The sequence below is a fragment of the Miscanthus floridulus genome, chromosome 5, assembly GCF_019320115.1.
Source record: "Miscanthus floridulus cultivar M001 chromosome 5, ASM1932011v1, whole genome shotgun sequence".
NCBI lineage: Eukaryota > Viridiplantae > Streptophyta > Magnoliopsida > Poales > Poaceae > Miscanthus > Miscanthus floridulus.
Genome location: NC_089584.1, coordinates 9,324,741 through 9,342,213, shown reverse-complemented (window position 1 = coordinate 9,342,213; position 17,473 = coordinate 9,324,741). Strand labels below are relative to the sequence as shown.

Sequence of the window (17,473 nt, the reverse complement as noted above, 5' to 3'; positions counted from 1 at the left end):
TATATATATATATATATATATATATATTTGTGTGTGTGTCCAATGAGATCTGTATTGTGCTGATTGTGTATGGGTATTAATTTAGTGAAATATATACTCTAGGTATGAGTTTTTGAATAATTATAAGAATATAATAGAAGCTTGTGAACATTACAAATATACACCTCCTATTTTTTGAATGCCTAAAATTATCAAAGATATGACAAACTTCAGCAAACGACCATGAGATTAGAGGGATAGAATTAGGGCCGATGAGAGGTTTCGTGGTATTATTACGACCTTACGACTTAGAGGGAAAACCAAGGAGGGATGTGGAGAGGAGGCAATGATGTGGTATATGACATTGATGCCTAGCCTAAAGCCGTTTGGGCATTAGATGGATATAATTAAAAAAAATGAATTTTCTTGAGTGCACATAATGGTTCTTATTATTAGAAAATTATCATTGACATGTATGTATTTGAAGCACCATGTAACAACTGAATAGCCTTAAGAGGGTCTGTGAATATAGGGATACAAAAAATTAGAACGACAACCCTAGTCTAATCAAAACTACTCCACTCACTTGCATGTACTTGATGTTGTTCTTCATCAGGTGGATCATTTTCTTCTTCAAGTCTTTGATGTTGTTCTGCTGTATTCCTCTTGTTCTCCTTCTGTTCATATTGCACATGAATTTTAGTTTATATTTATACAAAGGCAAGAATAATAATAAAACACAACCATCACTTACAAATTTTTACATATGTACAACATAGGAGCGAGATTCTGTAGCCTGGTGGTACTTCACTTTTGCACTGTTTCGTTTGTTCTTCTCAGATATTTTCTATAGTTTCATTTGTGTTAGACTACAGCACAAGTAAACCATAGCAAGACTAGACAAGAAATCGATGGGTTCACACACCATGTTCTTAGCACTAGACCAAATCTTCACAAGCTCACACCACTGTGCATCGTTTATGGACGAGACAGGAGAGGTCATACGAATCTGATTAGCAGGGACGCCATTGAAGTATGTTTTCTTCGACCTGTAGCGTTCCTGTCGTACCACAGACTGCATTACATTCCGACAAGCTTTTTTTTGTGAGTGAGCACCGTTAACGTGCAACCTTCCCTGCACACAGTAGTGTGAATGAAAAGTAAATCCGTTAAAGTTGCTCAAAGCAGAGTTGAATGTCAAGGAGGGATACGCATACATACATTTAGCCTTTCCACAAATCTTGTGCAATAGATGACGTCGGGTTTCTCCCCCTTGTATTCTTTCCAATGCGTCAAAATTGGTACTTCCTTCGTGACTACTACACCTGCCTCGGAGGCAAACTTGGCAGCTTGCACTGGATCATGTGGCCTTCTGTTCCCCTCAGCAACAGAGATGTGCATCCTCGCTCCTACCAGTGATTTGCTTATTTTGTTAAGCATAATTCCACGAGTTCGAGGCCTCGGCTTCCTCGCTCTTCCTGGCAACGGTACTACACAGTTTTCATACGTTCAGATTGTTAGAAAAGTTACATGGATATCAAATAGCTAGTGCAAATTGATTGATAGAGTGTCGTAGCAATCAGTCTACCCCTCGACTACCGTGACTGCTTGGATTGGAGTGAAATAAGTACAGAAAAGACCTATCACAACCGCACCAAGCATTCAAGTCTCAAGCGTGTCATGGTGGTCAAAAGCTCTTTTTCTCGATTCACTTCTTGTGACCAACTTTCCTGCCGCATTCGCTTCATTCTCATATTTTACTGCGCTTGCAAGAAAGTCCGAATGCGGCATATTTGATCTCGTCGGACACTATACAGTACAGAGCTATAAGTAAAACTATTGCGTACGGAGTGCACTCGGTCACAACATTTGTATCAGTAGTAGTAGTCATGAGTGGCTTTCCCCTTTCGTCGATTGACACTAATCGAAATCATGCTTACAGATGGCAACTAGTTACCATACCACGGATGTGTACTCTACAACAAACGATCACAACTTTTCCCCGACCACGTCCCTCTAGTATATTTGATGAAATGACGTTTACCTATTTCTTGTAAACCGTTTGCTTGCCTAATAGTCCGAGCAACGTAAATTTGAACGGACCGAGACATGTAACTAGTTTCAATTTTATTTGTTTCCTTTAGGGATTCAATGAATGCATTCATACGAAACATGTTTTCCTGTATAATATAATGTGAGATGTGTCCGTCCCGGTCAGATTTACGATGCTCGGACTTTCTTGTGTGTGCTGTAAATTTTGAATAGCTATATGGCTCCTCCATTAGGCATTACATCGATGCGAGACTTGATCGGATGAATTCCATTATGCATGTTTACCATACTACAGATTAGAAAGAGTACCAGAAAGAAACCTACAGGCAAAACCAACCAACAGGGGCTAGAAACCAGCTACCAATTGACCAAAGGATCTGATCTACACCATGCTCAACAGAGTTTAACCCACCTAATACAAAGTTTAACAAAAGTAAACACAGACATACAAATCAAACTTCACAAATCAAAACCTCTGTACATTTGAACGCGTCTGACATAAAATACAAGGGTAGATACATAAAAAAGAGTAACAACATAAGGAAAGAGTAACAACATGTACTCTATCCGTACTCCCAACATAAGGAAGATGCATCAAATGCAACGTGAGATACATCAAATAAAACTTTATTTACTCCTCTACTCATCGTCGGTATCACTGCCCTCGTCCTCGTCCTCATCATTGGTATCAGCATCATCGTCCTCCTCCTCTATAGCCATGAGGCCCTTTTGCTCATCAGCGGTGATGCGGTTGGCCACCTGCTTAGCATCGGCACGAACTAGATTGCGCCAGTGCTTCTTGGTGTTGTGGGCGGTGCTGATTCCCTACGTCGCGATGCTAGTGTTGAAACCATCTATCCGGCTCCGTTAGCAGACGAGGATGTACTCCGTGTTGTTCGCATGATTCTTGTTCAGGTAGGCTGGCAGTTCTACCAGGACATCGATGAGTTGGTGAAAAATGAAGATGTAACTGCTCATCTTTTCCTCCCGAGGCAGGTTGAGGGTGCCCACACCGGTGTTTTGTAGCACATGCCTGATCTTCAATAAAGCCTTACTCACGCCAAAAAATATTCCAATTAGATAAGCCATAGCTGAAAGTACTGTTGGCTAGTTTGATATGAAAGAAAAATAATATTCGTTGACTGATAAGCCATGGCTTATAAGCCAAATACTACCAAGTGAACAAGCTGTTTGTTTGGATGCATTCGTATTTACCTTGTATCAAACAAGCTCTTACTCGTGCGTTGGCGTTGGGTTGGGTTGCGTTTAGTGCGTATGCTTCCAATTAGTACTGATAAACACCTTTAAGGTGAGTTTATAGGCGATAGGACCGGATGGTATCCCAATCGAGGTGTGGAGATGTCTTAGGGACATAGCTATAGTATGGCTAACCAAGCTGTTTAACTATATTTTTCGATCGAACAAGATGCCTGATGAGTGGAGGAGAAGTATATTGGCATCGATCTATAAGAATAAAGGAGATATTCAAAGTTGTACTAATTATCAGAGAATTAAGTTGATGAGCCATACTATGAAGCTATGTGAGAGAGTTATCGAGCATCGCTTGAGAGCAATAACGCGGGTCTCTATAAACCAATTTGGTTTCATACCCGGAAGGTCAATCATGGAAGCCATTTTCTTAATAAGATAAGTTATGGAGCGGTATAAGCAGAAGAAGAAGGACCTACACATAGTTTTTATTGATTTGGAGAAGGTTTATGATAAAATATCAAGGAATGTTATGTGATGGGCTTTGGACAAACATAAAGTTCCAACGAAGTACGTCGGGCTCATTAAGGACATGTACAACAATATTGTGACTAGTGTTCGAACAAGTGATGAAGACGCGGGTGACTTCCCGATTAGGATAGGACTATATCAAGAGTCAGCTTTGAGCCCTTATCTGTTTGTCTTAGTGATGGATGATGTCACAAGGGACATACAAGGGGACATCCCTTGGTATATGCTTTTCGCGGATGATGTAGTGCTAGTTGATGAAAGTCGGACAGGAGTGAATCAGAAACTGGAGTTATGGCGGGACACTTTGGAGTCCAAAGGTTTTAGACCCAGTAGAACTAAAACTGAGTATATGAGATGTGACTTCGGCACTACTACTCGGGAGGAGAAAGATATTAGTTTGGAAGACCAAGTAGTGCCTAGGAAGGATACCTTTCGATATTTAGGGTCAATGCTACAGAGATACGGGGATATTGATGAAGATGTTAGCCATAAAATCAAAGCAGGGTGGATAAAGTGACGCTAAGCATCTGGTGTCCTATGTGACAAAAGGGTAACACAGAAGCTAAAAGGCAAGTTTTATAGGACGGCGATTAGACCTGTTATGTTGTATAGTGCAGAATATTGGCCTATAAAAAGACGACATGTTCAACAGATAAGTATCGCGGAAATGCATATGTTGCGTTGGATTTGTGGTCATACAAAAAGAGATCGAGTTCGGAACGATGATATACGTGATAGATTAGGGGTATCACTAATTGAAGAAAAGCTTCTCCAACACCGGTTGAGATGGTTTGGACATGTCCAACGGAGACCTTCAGAGGCACCGGTGCATAGTGGAATCCTAAGCCGGGATGGTAACATGAAGAGAGGCAGAGGAAGACCCAAGTTGACTTGGGTAGAGGCAATAAATGAAGACTTGAAAGGATGGAATATACCTAAAGACTTAGCCTTAGATAAGAGTGCTTGAAAAATAACTATTTACGTGTCTGAACTTTGATTATTTCTGTTGGGTTTTAACTCTAGTATATCTTAATTTATTTAGGACTTAAAAGCTTTGTTGTTGTTGCAGTATTCAGCAAAGAAAGTCCTGCACCACTAGGCGCAAAGCTACTATGCCGGTGTGTACCGCTGCTGTGTTTGTGTATATATGTACGCAGAGCCGCGGCCTTCGGGGTCATCCGAACCAATTTAATTTCCATCCCCACCAATCCACCACCCTGTGATCGGAAGAGAGAGCCAGAGAGGGCAGGGCCACGCCGTCGACGAGGCGACGCGACGGAGATGGAGGACACGAATCATCGCCGCCGTCGTGGCCTCCGCCTCCCTCGTCAAGCTCTGGCTACCGTGCCGACGACGACGCTCCTGCTTCTTCTCATCAGTAAGAAGAAAACATATCTAGCCACAGGCCACAGCATTTATCAATTAATCCAACTTTTGAATCCTTAATCCTTACTCATGAGTCATGACATGATTCAGGCCTCACGGCGTTGACGATGCCCGCGGCGGCAGAGGCGCTGCGCAAGCACAGGGACGAGGGAGACGCTAGCGGCGGCGGCGGAAGCGGCTGCGACAACAACGCCGGCAAGCAATCGTCGCCGGTGTGGGTGTTCGGGGACTCGTACGCGGACACGGGGAACCTGGGCGACCTCGGGCGGGAGCTGACCCGCGTGTGGTACGACCCGTACGGCGTCACCTTCCCCGGCCGGCCCACCGGCCGCTTCTCCGACGGCCGCGTCCTCACCGACTTCATAGGTCAGTTGAGTACTCCGTCCCCTGTGCTATTCGTAGTAGTTAAAAGAAGCACATGGCGATGGAGCCCCGCCGCAGTGGCTGTCCAGAGCGAGCTGGGAGAGCAGGAGTAATAAATGCATGTTGACGACCATGCTTCAATGGCATGGCTGCTGCATCATAGGCCTTGTTTAGATTTTAAGTTTTTTCACTCTCTCTATCATATTAAATTTTTGAACACATGCATAGAATATTAAATATAAATAAAAAAATAACTAATTATACAGTTTGATGGTAAATTACGAGACGAATCTTTTAAGTTTAGTTAGACCATAATTGAACAATAATTATCAAATATAAACGAAAGTGCTACAGTATTAAATACCGATTTCTAACCGCGAACTAAACGTAAGGCCTTAGCGTTGGAGAGGAGAGGAGGAGAGGACGATGGATCGTTGGGAGTCCCTCCCGCATTGATGGCGCGCGCGCCAGCTTCCGTTAGGGCCAGTTTGGTTGTCGATTTTTTTTTTCAAAACGATACCGTAGTGTTTTTGTTGTTATTTGTCAATTAGTGTCCGATCATAGTTTAATTAGGCTTAAAAGATTGGATTTCGTCTAAACGATGTAATTAGTTTTATTTTTTATTTATGTTTAATGCTTTATGTATGCGTCCAAAGATTCGATGTGACGAGAAATCTTGAAAAATTTAGCATTTTGTGAGGAAACTAAATAGAACCTTAGTTGGTTGGGTGGGCAATCAATGCCATGGCAGCTGCTGTCACTGCTGCTGAGTGATGAGCCCGATCGGCTGCGGCGTGCTGGTTGGCTGGCCAGCCCCTCACATGGAAACTATTTATATGAATTAGCCAGTAATATTTTTTTTTTATATAAACAAATCAGTAACGATATAAACCAGTCAACCAAATAACAAGTTGTACGTAGTGCAATTGCAGCGGCGCATTCACACACGCGTTTCCCCTTATTAAAAAAAATATGTATCACCGGGTGGACCTTCAGTTCATATATGTTCAGAAACTGTTCGGAAGCTCATTAGGCGCCCAGTAACCAATAATCAGCTCCATGCATCGTACATCATCTCAACGGCTTTCTGGTTAGTATGCTTTGCTTCTCTCTCGGTCTCTCCTGTCCGATCAATCGCCATCCATGACTAAACATGGGAGGAAGGACAACTAATAGTTCGCAAATGGAAGTCATAAAGGTAGGTAGAATTCCATCAGTCCGATCTTCGGCCTGTTCGCTGGTTGGTTTCTGGGCTGGTTTGGGCTGGCTGGTGCTGGTTTGTTGTGAGAGAAAAACACTGTTGGTTGGCTGATTTAGGCTGGCTGAAATCAACAAGCGAACAGGTTGCTTGATCCAACTGACCTGATCGATCGACTGATGGTAATCTCTTATTTTCAGGCATTTGGATTGGACCATGGCATCATTTATCCCCATGCTGTTATTGTCTCTTTATATTTTGATTGATGAAGCACCACGAAATTGCATAGTTCTACTTCTAGTTTTCTTGTTTGATACCATGTTTGCTTGATCGTTTCTGTGGTTTATAAACCGACTGATGTTGTTTTGTTGTGAGAGGAAAACACTCATGCGTTTTCGTTAATCAGTTGACGAATTTAGACCACGCGAGATGGATGGACACCATTCTTTTCTCGTGTGTTTTAGACAGCCACCACATGCACGCGTGCATCTGAAATGCATGGGAATGCTGAAGTGGTAGTACAAGGGGCAAGTAAAGATTCCCCATGCTCCGACCTAACCTTGACCTTTCCTTTTCCAGCAGTACATCAATTCAGTGTAGTTTATTCTACTGCTCCGATCCTACTAGAGTACTAGTGGTAGCTGCTTTTTTTTCCTGTGTTACGAAAGTGTGTGCTAACTATGCTAGATTGGAACCAATGCATTGCATGCATGCAGCCTCCGCGATGGGAGTGCCAACGCCGGTGGCGTACAAGCTGCGCAGGGGCGCCGCGCGCGGGCTCATGGCTCGTGGCATGAACTTCGCCGTCGGAGGCGCGGGCGTGCTGGACACCGGCTACTTCCAGCGCAACATCGGCGCGCAGATCGACCTGTTCCAGGCGCACCACCCGCCTCCCACCCGCGGCTGCGACGCCGGGATCGCCGTCGTCGTCGTCGCCGGCAACGACTACTCCTACGCCGCCGAAAAGGACAACAGCACAAGCGTACGCCAGTTATCACCACCATATACTATATCTCGTCGCTGTCTTACTCTTACTTAGCAGTACTGAACAGTGAGCATGCACGCAGGCCGCGATCGCCTATATCCCGGCGGTGGTGCGGCAGCTCTGGGAGCAGCTGAGGCGGCTGCGCGACGAGGTGGGCATGCGCAAGGTGGTGGTCACCAACCTGCACCCGATGGGGTGCACGCCGCTCTTCACCCGCGCGCTCAACTACACTGCCTGCGACCCGCTCGCCAACGCGGGCGCCGCGCAGCACAACGCGGCGCTCCAGTCCGTGCTCGCCGCGCTCGACCCGGCCAACCGCACGTTCCTCCTGCTCGACCTCAACACGCCCTTCGCCGCCTTCGTCGAGGACGCGCGGGCGGCGGCGGCGGAGAGGTTCGCGGAGCCGAGGCGGCCGTGCTGCGAGAGCTTCAGCGCCGACGGCCACTGCGGGCAGCAGGATGAGAGCGGCAGGCGGCAGTACACGCTGTGTGATGACCCGAGCAAGCATTTCTACTGGGACGACGTCCACCCGACGCAGGCCGGGTGGGCCGCCGTCGCCCGAACATTCAGGCCCAAGATCCACGAGTTCCTTCTGTCTACCTGAGCCCAGTTGGGATTCTTAAAATATCACATTTCCCCTATGAGATGAAAAATAGGAGTACTCATCAAAATAAAAGCTAACTAAGCTGTTGAATCCTTAGTGAAATTCTCCTGTCATTGTTCCTCTAAAAATGGATCCTTAGTGAAATCCTTTAGGCATGTTTGTTTGCCTGGACAGGAGCCAGGGATAGACTCCTGGGCTGCAAGTAGACTTGTTTGTTTCCCTAGTCGCTCCCCGGGCCAGGCCTGCACGCTGCTTAAAGCAGTCCGTAGCCAGGCTGGGTGGAAACGGAAATGGATCTCGTTTTCTCCAGGTCTGGCTCAGTCTGGCTCTCTCCTTCCCAACGCGCTGGTTTCTGTCACCTCCCGGTTTCCGTCTCCACTTCGCTACGCAACGCTACGCCGCCGCCTGCCTCACCCTCCCCCGTTCGCTCGACGCCTCCGGTGTCCGGCGGTTACCCGGTCCTCACCGTCGCGCTCGTCCTCGGTGAAGGCAGGGATGAAGCGCTCGAGCTCGTCGTGCTGCGCTCACCGTCACCCAAGATCCCGCCAACAAAGTGTTCATCGTGTGCGCCGGGGCCCATGGTGGCGCTCGTCGAGGTGCTCCAGTCGGGCGCGTCGGTCCCCGAGGAGGGGGAGCACACAGCGGGGGTGCTCTTCGGGTTAGCCCTCAAGGACAACTGTGTTGCCATGGGTGTGCTCGCGCTCGCCGTGCTGCAGGCATCGAGGTGCAAGGCCTCGAGCTCAGGCTCGCTGTGCTGGGTGTGCTCGCGCTCGTCGCCAGGTGGAAGGCCTCAAGCATGGGCCGGCCCACTCGTTGCCGGCGTCGGCATGGGCGCCAAGTCGGCATTGTGGCGCCACCAACGAGCTCACGTGATTCTCCCCTGGTGGTGGACTTCTCATGCGAACCAAGTGCTCGAAGTAATGCCAATGACAAGTTCCGGTGGTAAGTCTACCACATACAGTCTAAGGTGACTACATCTTTGTGCAAGCAAACAAACATGATCCCTACCTAGCTTGGCTCTGCTGGGAAATGGAACCAAATAAGCAGCTGTTGCACCTGCTGGGCCTGCCCTTGGTACCTAGGCTCTCATGGTCCGACCGGGCTGGGAACGTCCAGGGAAAAAAACTCGCCCTTAGTGAAATTCTTCCGTCGTTGTTCCTCTAAAAATGGCTACATTTGTTTTCAAAATTAATTAGATACAGGAGCCACAAGGTTGGATATCAAGTTTGCTCAGAAGTCACTTCCATGTTGGCACCAGCAGTGGCGGAACCAGGGGCAGCGAAACTAAATTTTTTTCATTTTAGCCCTTCTTTTGTCAAAAATTCACGTCTACACCCCTGAGAGTCGTAATCCCGATTTTAGACCTTGGGGGTCGGCACCGTAACCTACGGCACCGAGCTAACATGTCTCGGCGCCATTGAGGTTCCTGGATGTGGCCAACATGGCCTTTGACTTGGCAGAGCGCCACAAGACACGGCACCGCTGTCGGTGCAGGGCCCACGGGATACCCCGCACGGAAGGGAGAACTAGTCTAACTAGGATTCTTTCCCTATAATCTTAGTAGTAGTATTACTCTGCAATCCTACTAGGAACTCATTGTAAACCGACTAGGACTCTAGCCTCCTGACTATATAAAGGAGGGCAGGGCTCCATGGATCGGGAGTTCAGAGGGAACAATTGTACGCAACACTTTACAATCAATCCAACGCAAAGGCTAACGCCGACTGGACGTAGGGCTATTACTCGATCAAAGATCGAGGGTCCAAACCAGGATAAGTCGACTGTCTCTTGCGTTAACCGTCGAGTTCCGCATACGCTGAAGCCCGAACATACTGTCCTGGGGACCCCCATGGCAGGCTATCGGTGGTCAAACATCGACAGCTGGCGCGCCAGGTAGGGGCTTTCAGCGACTTTGCATTCGAGAGCTCGATGGACCTCGACAACATGATCTTTTCAAAGGGATCTACCTTCATCTTTGGTTCATGGATCTGCGAGGCAGGCGACGATGGCAAGCTCCAAGGCCATCTCCTCATAGATTCAGATCATCATCAGGACTTTTCCATGTCGGCGACAACGACAGATCGACTTGCTAGAAGATTCGCACAGATCACGATGTCCGATCCGACTTAGATTTTGTGATTTCACACATCCGATTCAAACTCAAGTTCTGCTTCTGAGACAAAGTCTTACCCGAGTTCTTTTGAAAAACTGAGTTCTTTTATGGCGAGGTTCCGAGGCACGACGTCAACCTATCAAGGATACAACTCGGAGTTCACTCAGAGTACTTCAAAGAAGTCGGGTTCTCTTCCATTCGGACTCCACAACGTGGCAGAATCTTATCAAACATGGCCCGAAGGATCCGCCTATCTCGTGCTTAGAATGCCACTGAAAGGAGCCTAGGAAGGTCTCGTCTTAACTATAACCTCTCAAGACTGCATCGTCCACTGGCTAGGTTCCATTCCTAAGGATAGTGGCACTCAACTAGTCGACAACGCAACAACAACAGCTCTACCCTACCAAGAAGGAGACTCGATCTGTGACCTTGAAGCCTCTACTGAAGTTATTAACAACTCTGGCAGTACGGAAATCAAAGACAATGATAGAACAAATCACGCTAGAGAAGTATTCATGATTCACCATCCTCGATCACCATTGGTCCCCCTAGAAGCACCCAATGTCAGATCTTCAGATGAATTCGAATCCAACATATCACCATTTATCCAGGGGCATGATGGTGAGACTGAGAGTCAGAGGCAAGCTAGAGAGAGAAAGAACAAATTGAAACAAGGACGTCAACGTCGTGCTAAGCAGTGAAAGGACACTTGGACCAAATATGAGTCAGACCTAGCCGAGTATAATAGAAGAAAATCAGAGTGAGAGGTCAAAGAAGGACGAGCAGCGAATACACCTTATGATAAGATCCAAGAAGCGCTAGAAGAACTTAGGGCGACTTCACATCCTAATGAAAAACAAGAGCAGCTCCGGGACTTCCTCCGATCAACAGTCCTAAGGACGCACGATGGAAGGGCCCACTCAAGACTACCTAACAGGTCAACATCTCATGAGCAAGAAGATCAAAATCAAAGGAAATCCACTTTTGAGAGACTTGGACCAAGTGGAAGTCACAACAGAGAAAGTAGAAGAAATCATAGTCAAAACGACCGAGTCGAACAACCAAGAAAGGCCAGAAGCAAGGCGCCTACTCGGACAGCCACACAAAACTACTCTCACTAAGACAACAATTGGCAAGAAGGGGGCGCTGAATCAGAGTACACAAAAGCTAGAACGCACGATAGATTCCCCTATTTTGCAAATAAATTTGCTTCAATACGACTACCTCACAAGTTCAAGCCATCCAACCACTCTAAGTATGATGGCAAGACCGAACCAAAGCAATGGCTCAGGATTTACTCGCAATCGATTGAATTGGCTAGAGGGGACGATGACATCAAGACCTTGTTCTTTCCCATGGCCCTAGAAACTATGCCACTTCAATGGTTTGACAAATTGAATCTAGGATTAATCAGAAATTGGGAGGACTTACAAAGAGCTTTCTGTGAAAATTTCGCGGGTATTATTACACACTCAATCACCCACGCAGAGTTAAAAGGACTCAAGCAGAAAGGAGGTGAAAGCCTCAGGAATTACTATCGATGGTTTGGTGAACTACGAGCTCAAGTACATGACATCACACAACGAGAAGTAATCGAAGCTTTCTCTCACGGAATCATGGCTAGGTGGCAATTTCAAGACTTCTGCAAAGAAAATCTTAGAAACAACAAAGAATTCAGATGAACAGTGGAAAAGATGATTACTGCAGAGGAGAAGACACGAGAAAGATTCCTGGATAGAAACAATAGAGACAACCCGGACAGGCAAAATCCTTGAAACAACAGACATCAGGAGAGAAAGCGTGGTTCGGACAACACAGTAGCAATGGCTGACAAATCAAAGAAGTTTCCAAAACCCAGAAGATATGACGACATTGAGAACATACGTTGCCCCTTGCACCCTAATGGAAAGTACACCATTGGAAATTGCTACACCTTCAACGAAAGATACACAAAGAAAGATAGTAAGGGGAACAATAAAGAAGACAATCAGAAAAAAAAAGATGACAACCATGAAGACAAGAGATTCCAAAAATCTAGAGGGACAGTGGCAGTAATCTTCACTGGGGTTCTAGATTTTAGAAGCAAACATCAAGAAAAGCTAGCGTTACGAACCATCATGGCAGCAGAACCCGCTACACTAAGATATCTCAATTGGTCAGAGTATCCAATCCAATTCTCAAGAGAAGACCAATGGACCAGCATAGGAAACGTAGGCCATTACCCACTGGTTCTAGATCCGACCACTGTCGGTATGACTTTTACGAAAGTACTAATCAATGGAGGAGCCAGACTCAACACCATCTTTTCAGAAACACTAAGGAAGATGGGACTACAACTCACCGGGATGATTACACCAACAAGTACACCTTTTTATGGCATAGTTCCCGGCAAGGCAGCCATGCCACTCGGGCAAATCACTCTACCAGTTACTTTTGGGACTCCGTTGAACTACAATATAGAGTTCAAGTTTGAAGTTATAGACTTTGATTCATCATACCACACAATCCTCGGGTGCCCAGCACTAGCAAAATTCATGGCAATACCACATTATCCGTACTATTGCTTAAGATGCCTGGACCTAATGGCGTCCTTTCTCTTCGAAGTGACTTGAAGCGCGCCTTCGACTGCGACGTTCAGGCAATCTAAATTGCAGCAAAAGCACAAGCCGACAATGGAAGAAAAGAAATAGCCACTATTGCCGTAGAAATAAGCCAAGAAGAATTAGAGATATCGGCTAAAAAGCCCAGCATCCTCGCACCACCAAAAGAAGCCGACGTCAAGCAAGTCGACCTGGGGACTGGCGATCCCTCCAAAACAGCAACCATCAGTGCCCACCTCTCGGCAAAATAGGAACTCGCGCTCACCAACTTTCTTCGGGACAATAAAGATATCTTTGCTTGGAAGCCAGCTGACATGCCAGGTGTTCCAAGAGAGTTGGCTGAGCACAGAATTGATATCAATGAAGGCTCCAAGCCCGTAAAGCAACGACTACGACGATTCTCACCCGACAAGAAGGCAGCAATTAAAAAGGAAATTACAAAACTAATGGTAGCCGGATTTATCAGAGAAATCCTCCATCCAGATTGGCTAGCAAACCCAGTTCTGGTACAGAAAAAGAATACGGACGAGTGGCGCATATGTGTCGACTACACAGATCTCAACAAACACTGCCCGAAAGATCCGTTCGGGCTACCACGTATTGATCAGATAGTGGATTCAACAGCAGGATCTGCCCTATTATCCTTCCTTGATTGCTATTCAGGATATCACCAGATTACATTAAAGGAACAAGACCAGAGCAAGACATCTTTTATCACTCCATTCGGTGCCTACTGCTATAAAACCATGTCATTTGGACTAAAAAATACTAGTGCGACTTACCAAAGAGCTATCCAAACATGCCTCGGTGATCAGATTGGCGAAAACGTAGAAGCATGCGTGGATGATGTAGTGGTAAAAACAAAGAACCTGGATACACTAATCGAAGACCTAAAGCAAACCTTTGAAAACCTGAAAAGATGGAGATGGAAATTGAATCCAAACAAATGTGTATTCGGAGTTTCTTCAGGACAACTACTCAGATTCTTGGTCAGTCATCGTGGAATCGAAGCAAGCGCTAAGCAAATTCGAGCCATAACAAAGATGGGCCCTCCTCGAAGTGTCAAAGATGTGTAGAAACTAACAGGATGCATGGCGGCCCTCTATTGTTTCATATCAAGACTGGGCGAAAAAGGGTTACCTTTCTTTAAATTGCTAAAGAAGACAGACAAGTTCGAGTGGACAGAAGAAGCCAACGAAGCTTTCAAGAAGCTGAAGGCATATCTCACATCCTCACCTGTTCTCACACCTGCAAGGAGATGCGAGGACATGATGATGTACATTGCGGCAACTTCTACTGTGATCAGCACAACGATTGTCGTGGAAAGAGAAGAAGAAGGGCTTGTATATAAAGTACAACGCCCCGTATACTACATCAGTGAAGTACTGTCAGAATAAAAAATCCCGTACCCACATGTGCAAAAACTACTCTACGCCCTCCTGACCACTTCACGCAAGCTTCACCACTATTTTGAAAGCCACAAGATTACCGTGGTAACAGATTTCTCACTTGGAGACATCCTACACAACAAAGACGTAACAGGACGCATATCTAAGTGGGCAGCTAAACTTGGTGCTCTCAATATCGAATTCACCCCACGGAAAGCAATTAAATCTCAAGCCCTGGCTGATTTTGTAGCCGAATGGACAGAAATTCAACAACCTATGTCAAATACCATCCTTGATCACTGGAAAATGTACTTTGATGGATCACTCAAGCTAGGCGGAGCCGGTGCAGGCGTCCTCCTAGTTTCTCTGGATGAAAAGCAACTCAAGTATGTCCTTCAGATATTATGGCAAGCTATGAACAATGAAGCAGAATACGAAGCCCTTATCCACGGGCTACGAGTGGCAATTACCCTTGGAATCAAACGTTTACTCATTTACGGAGATTTAGCAGTAGTAATCAATCAAGTCAACAAAGATTGGGACTGCACCAAAGAAAACATGGACGCTTACTGTGCTGAAATACGAAAGCTCGAAAAATATTTTCAAGGATTAGAAATCTTACACGTCCTGCGCGATTCTAATATTGCGGCAGACGTCCTCGCCAAGCTTGGATCAGACAGGGTGAAGGTCCCACCCGGTGTATTCATAGAGAAGTTATCAGCTCCCTCTATCAAACAACCCGGTGAGATAACCCCTGAAATCTTAGCTAAAGACACCCAGATTTTGGTAATCACCACTTTATGGACCCAAGTTTTTATTGATTACATTAAAAAGAATAAGTTGCCAGCGAAAAAAGAGGAAGCTACCCGAGTTGTTCGCAGAAGTAAGAATTACGTCTTAGTAGGAGACAAACTCTACAGAAGAGCCGCATCATCAGGAGTACTCCTAAAATACATCTCATTTGAGGAAGGCAAAGAGATTCTAGATGAAATACACTCAGGTTGCTGTGTAAATCACGCCGCTTCAAGAACACTAGTCGGTAAAGCATTTCGCACCGGTTACTACTGGCCAACCGCTTTAAAAGACGTAGAAGAACTCATTAGAAGATGTAAAGGTTGTCAAATGTTCGCAAGACAAGCTCATGTGCCAGCTCACAACCTCATCTGCATCCCACCCGCTTGGCCTTTCTCCTGCTAGGGGTTAGATCAAGTAGGCCCCCTCAAGAAAGCAAAAGGCAGCTTCGAGTATATCTTCATAGCAATTGACAAGTTGACCAAGTGGATTGAATTCAAACCACTCGCAAAATACAGCGCAGCCAAAGTAGTCGAGTTCATCCAAGACATTATGCACCGCTTTGGCATGCTCAATCGAATCATCATGGATTTGGGTTCTCCCTTTACAGCCACAGAATTCCAAAGTTGGGCACAGGACTGCGGCTTCAGAATAGATTACGCATCAGTTGCACATCCAGAGGCCAACGGACAAGTCAAAAGGGCAAACGGACTCATACTAGCTAGATTAAAACCAAGATTATATGAAGAACTAATAGACTATGGATCAAAATGGATTGAAGAATTACCCAAGGTTGTATGGGGGCTACAGACTCAAACAAGCAGAGCTATCGGATACTCACCTTTCTTCCTAGTGTACGGATCAGGAGCAGTACTACCCGCAGACTTGATCTGGATGTCACCAAGGATAGAACAATACGACGAAGGAGAAGTAGAACACACCCGAAGATTAGAACTCAACAGTACAGAAGAAGTCAGAGTAAACGCTACCCTTCAATCAGCAAGATACCTCCAAGGACTAAGACGCTACTACAACAAGAATATCCAGTCTCGATCATTACAAGTCAGAGACCTAGTACTAAGAAGAATACAAAAAACCGATAGACGCCATAAACTACTCAGTCCATGGGAAGGTCCTTTTATCATCACAAAAGTCACCGGACTAGGCACATAGAAGCTAATAACTGAAGACGGAAAAGAAGTCAACAATACATGGCACATCAGTCAGCTATGAAGATTCTACGCATGAAAACAACTCAAGGGAAAATATGTATACAAGACACAAGAGATCAACGACCATGATCAACAAAGATAGCGCTCATCAACAACATATGTATTATTATGGCTTATCAACAATTCATGATCAATAAAGATGGTCTTTCCACAAAACATATGTCTCATTATGACTTTCTCTGAAGTTGTCTTTACTAAGCATAATGGCTGAAAAGACGCCTAAGCATACCGGCCGAGAGAAAAATAGCTAAAAACATGCTTGAGCCTGCTGATGAGGGTAGCCAATAAGCTAACACCCAAACTAAAAAGCAAAATGGCTAAAAAGACGCCTGAGCATACCGGCCAAGAGCAAAATAGCTGAAAACATGCTTAACCCGCCGATGAGGGTAGCTAATAAGCTAACACCCGAACAAAAAGCAAAATGGCTGAAAAGACGCCTGAGCATACCGGCCGAGAGCAAAATAGCTGAAAACATGCTTGAGCCCGCCGATGAGGGTAGCTAATAAGCTAACACCCGAGCAAAAAGCAAAATGACTGAAAAGATGCCTGAGCATACCGGCCGAGAGCAAAATAGCTGAAAACATGCTTGAGCCCGCCGATGAGGGTAGCTAATAAGCTAACACCCAAAAAAAGCAAAATGGCTAAAAAGACGCCTGAGCATACCGGCCAAGAGCAAAATAGCTGAAAACATGCTTGAGCCCGCCGATGAGGGTAGCTAATAAGCTAACACCTGAACCAAAAAGAAAAACGACTGAAAATAAGCCTGAACATAAATCAGAGCAATTTCAAGACAAGACCCTCCAGCTCCTTGTTCTAAATAGCAAGAGGCTCGGGGGCTACACTCAGAAGATCCCAAGCCAAGAAGCGCTACATAGTTTCACTCAAGAAAGCACTCGGACAATGCTTGTTCCTACTCAACAAGACTTGAAAACAAGACAAGGCTTCTAGAGCTCAACCATGAAGCGCTCGGGGGCTTGCCGGTCCTAGGATACTTTTGCAACCAGAGATAGGACCAGATGCCGACCACACTATGAGCTAAGC

At 45.7% G+C, this 17,473-nt stretch overlaps 1 protein-coding gene across 1 annotated transcript; it reads left to right on the top strand.

Moving 5' to 3' along the window:
* Positions 1–4,919: 4,919 nt before the first annotated feature.
* On the top strand, positions 4,920–8,610 carry LOC136449469 (GDSL esterase/lipase At5g03610-like). Its single transcript, XM_066449510.1, has 4 exons — positions 4,920–5,149; positions 5,248–5,523; positions 7,435–7,700; positions 7,786–8,610. Exons 1-4 carry the CDS (start codon positions 5,053–5,055, stop codon positions 8,305–8,307), a joined length of 1,161 nt encoding a protein of 386 aa, XP_066305607.1. The 5' UTR covers positions 4,920–5,052; the 3' UTR covers positions 8,308–8,610.
* The last annotated feature ends 8,863 nt before the right edge of the window (positions 8,611–17,473 follow it).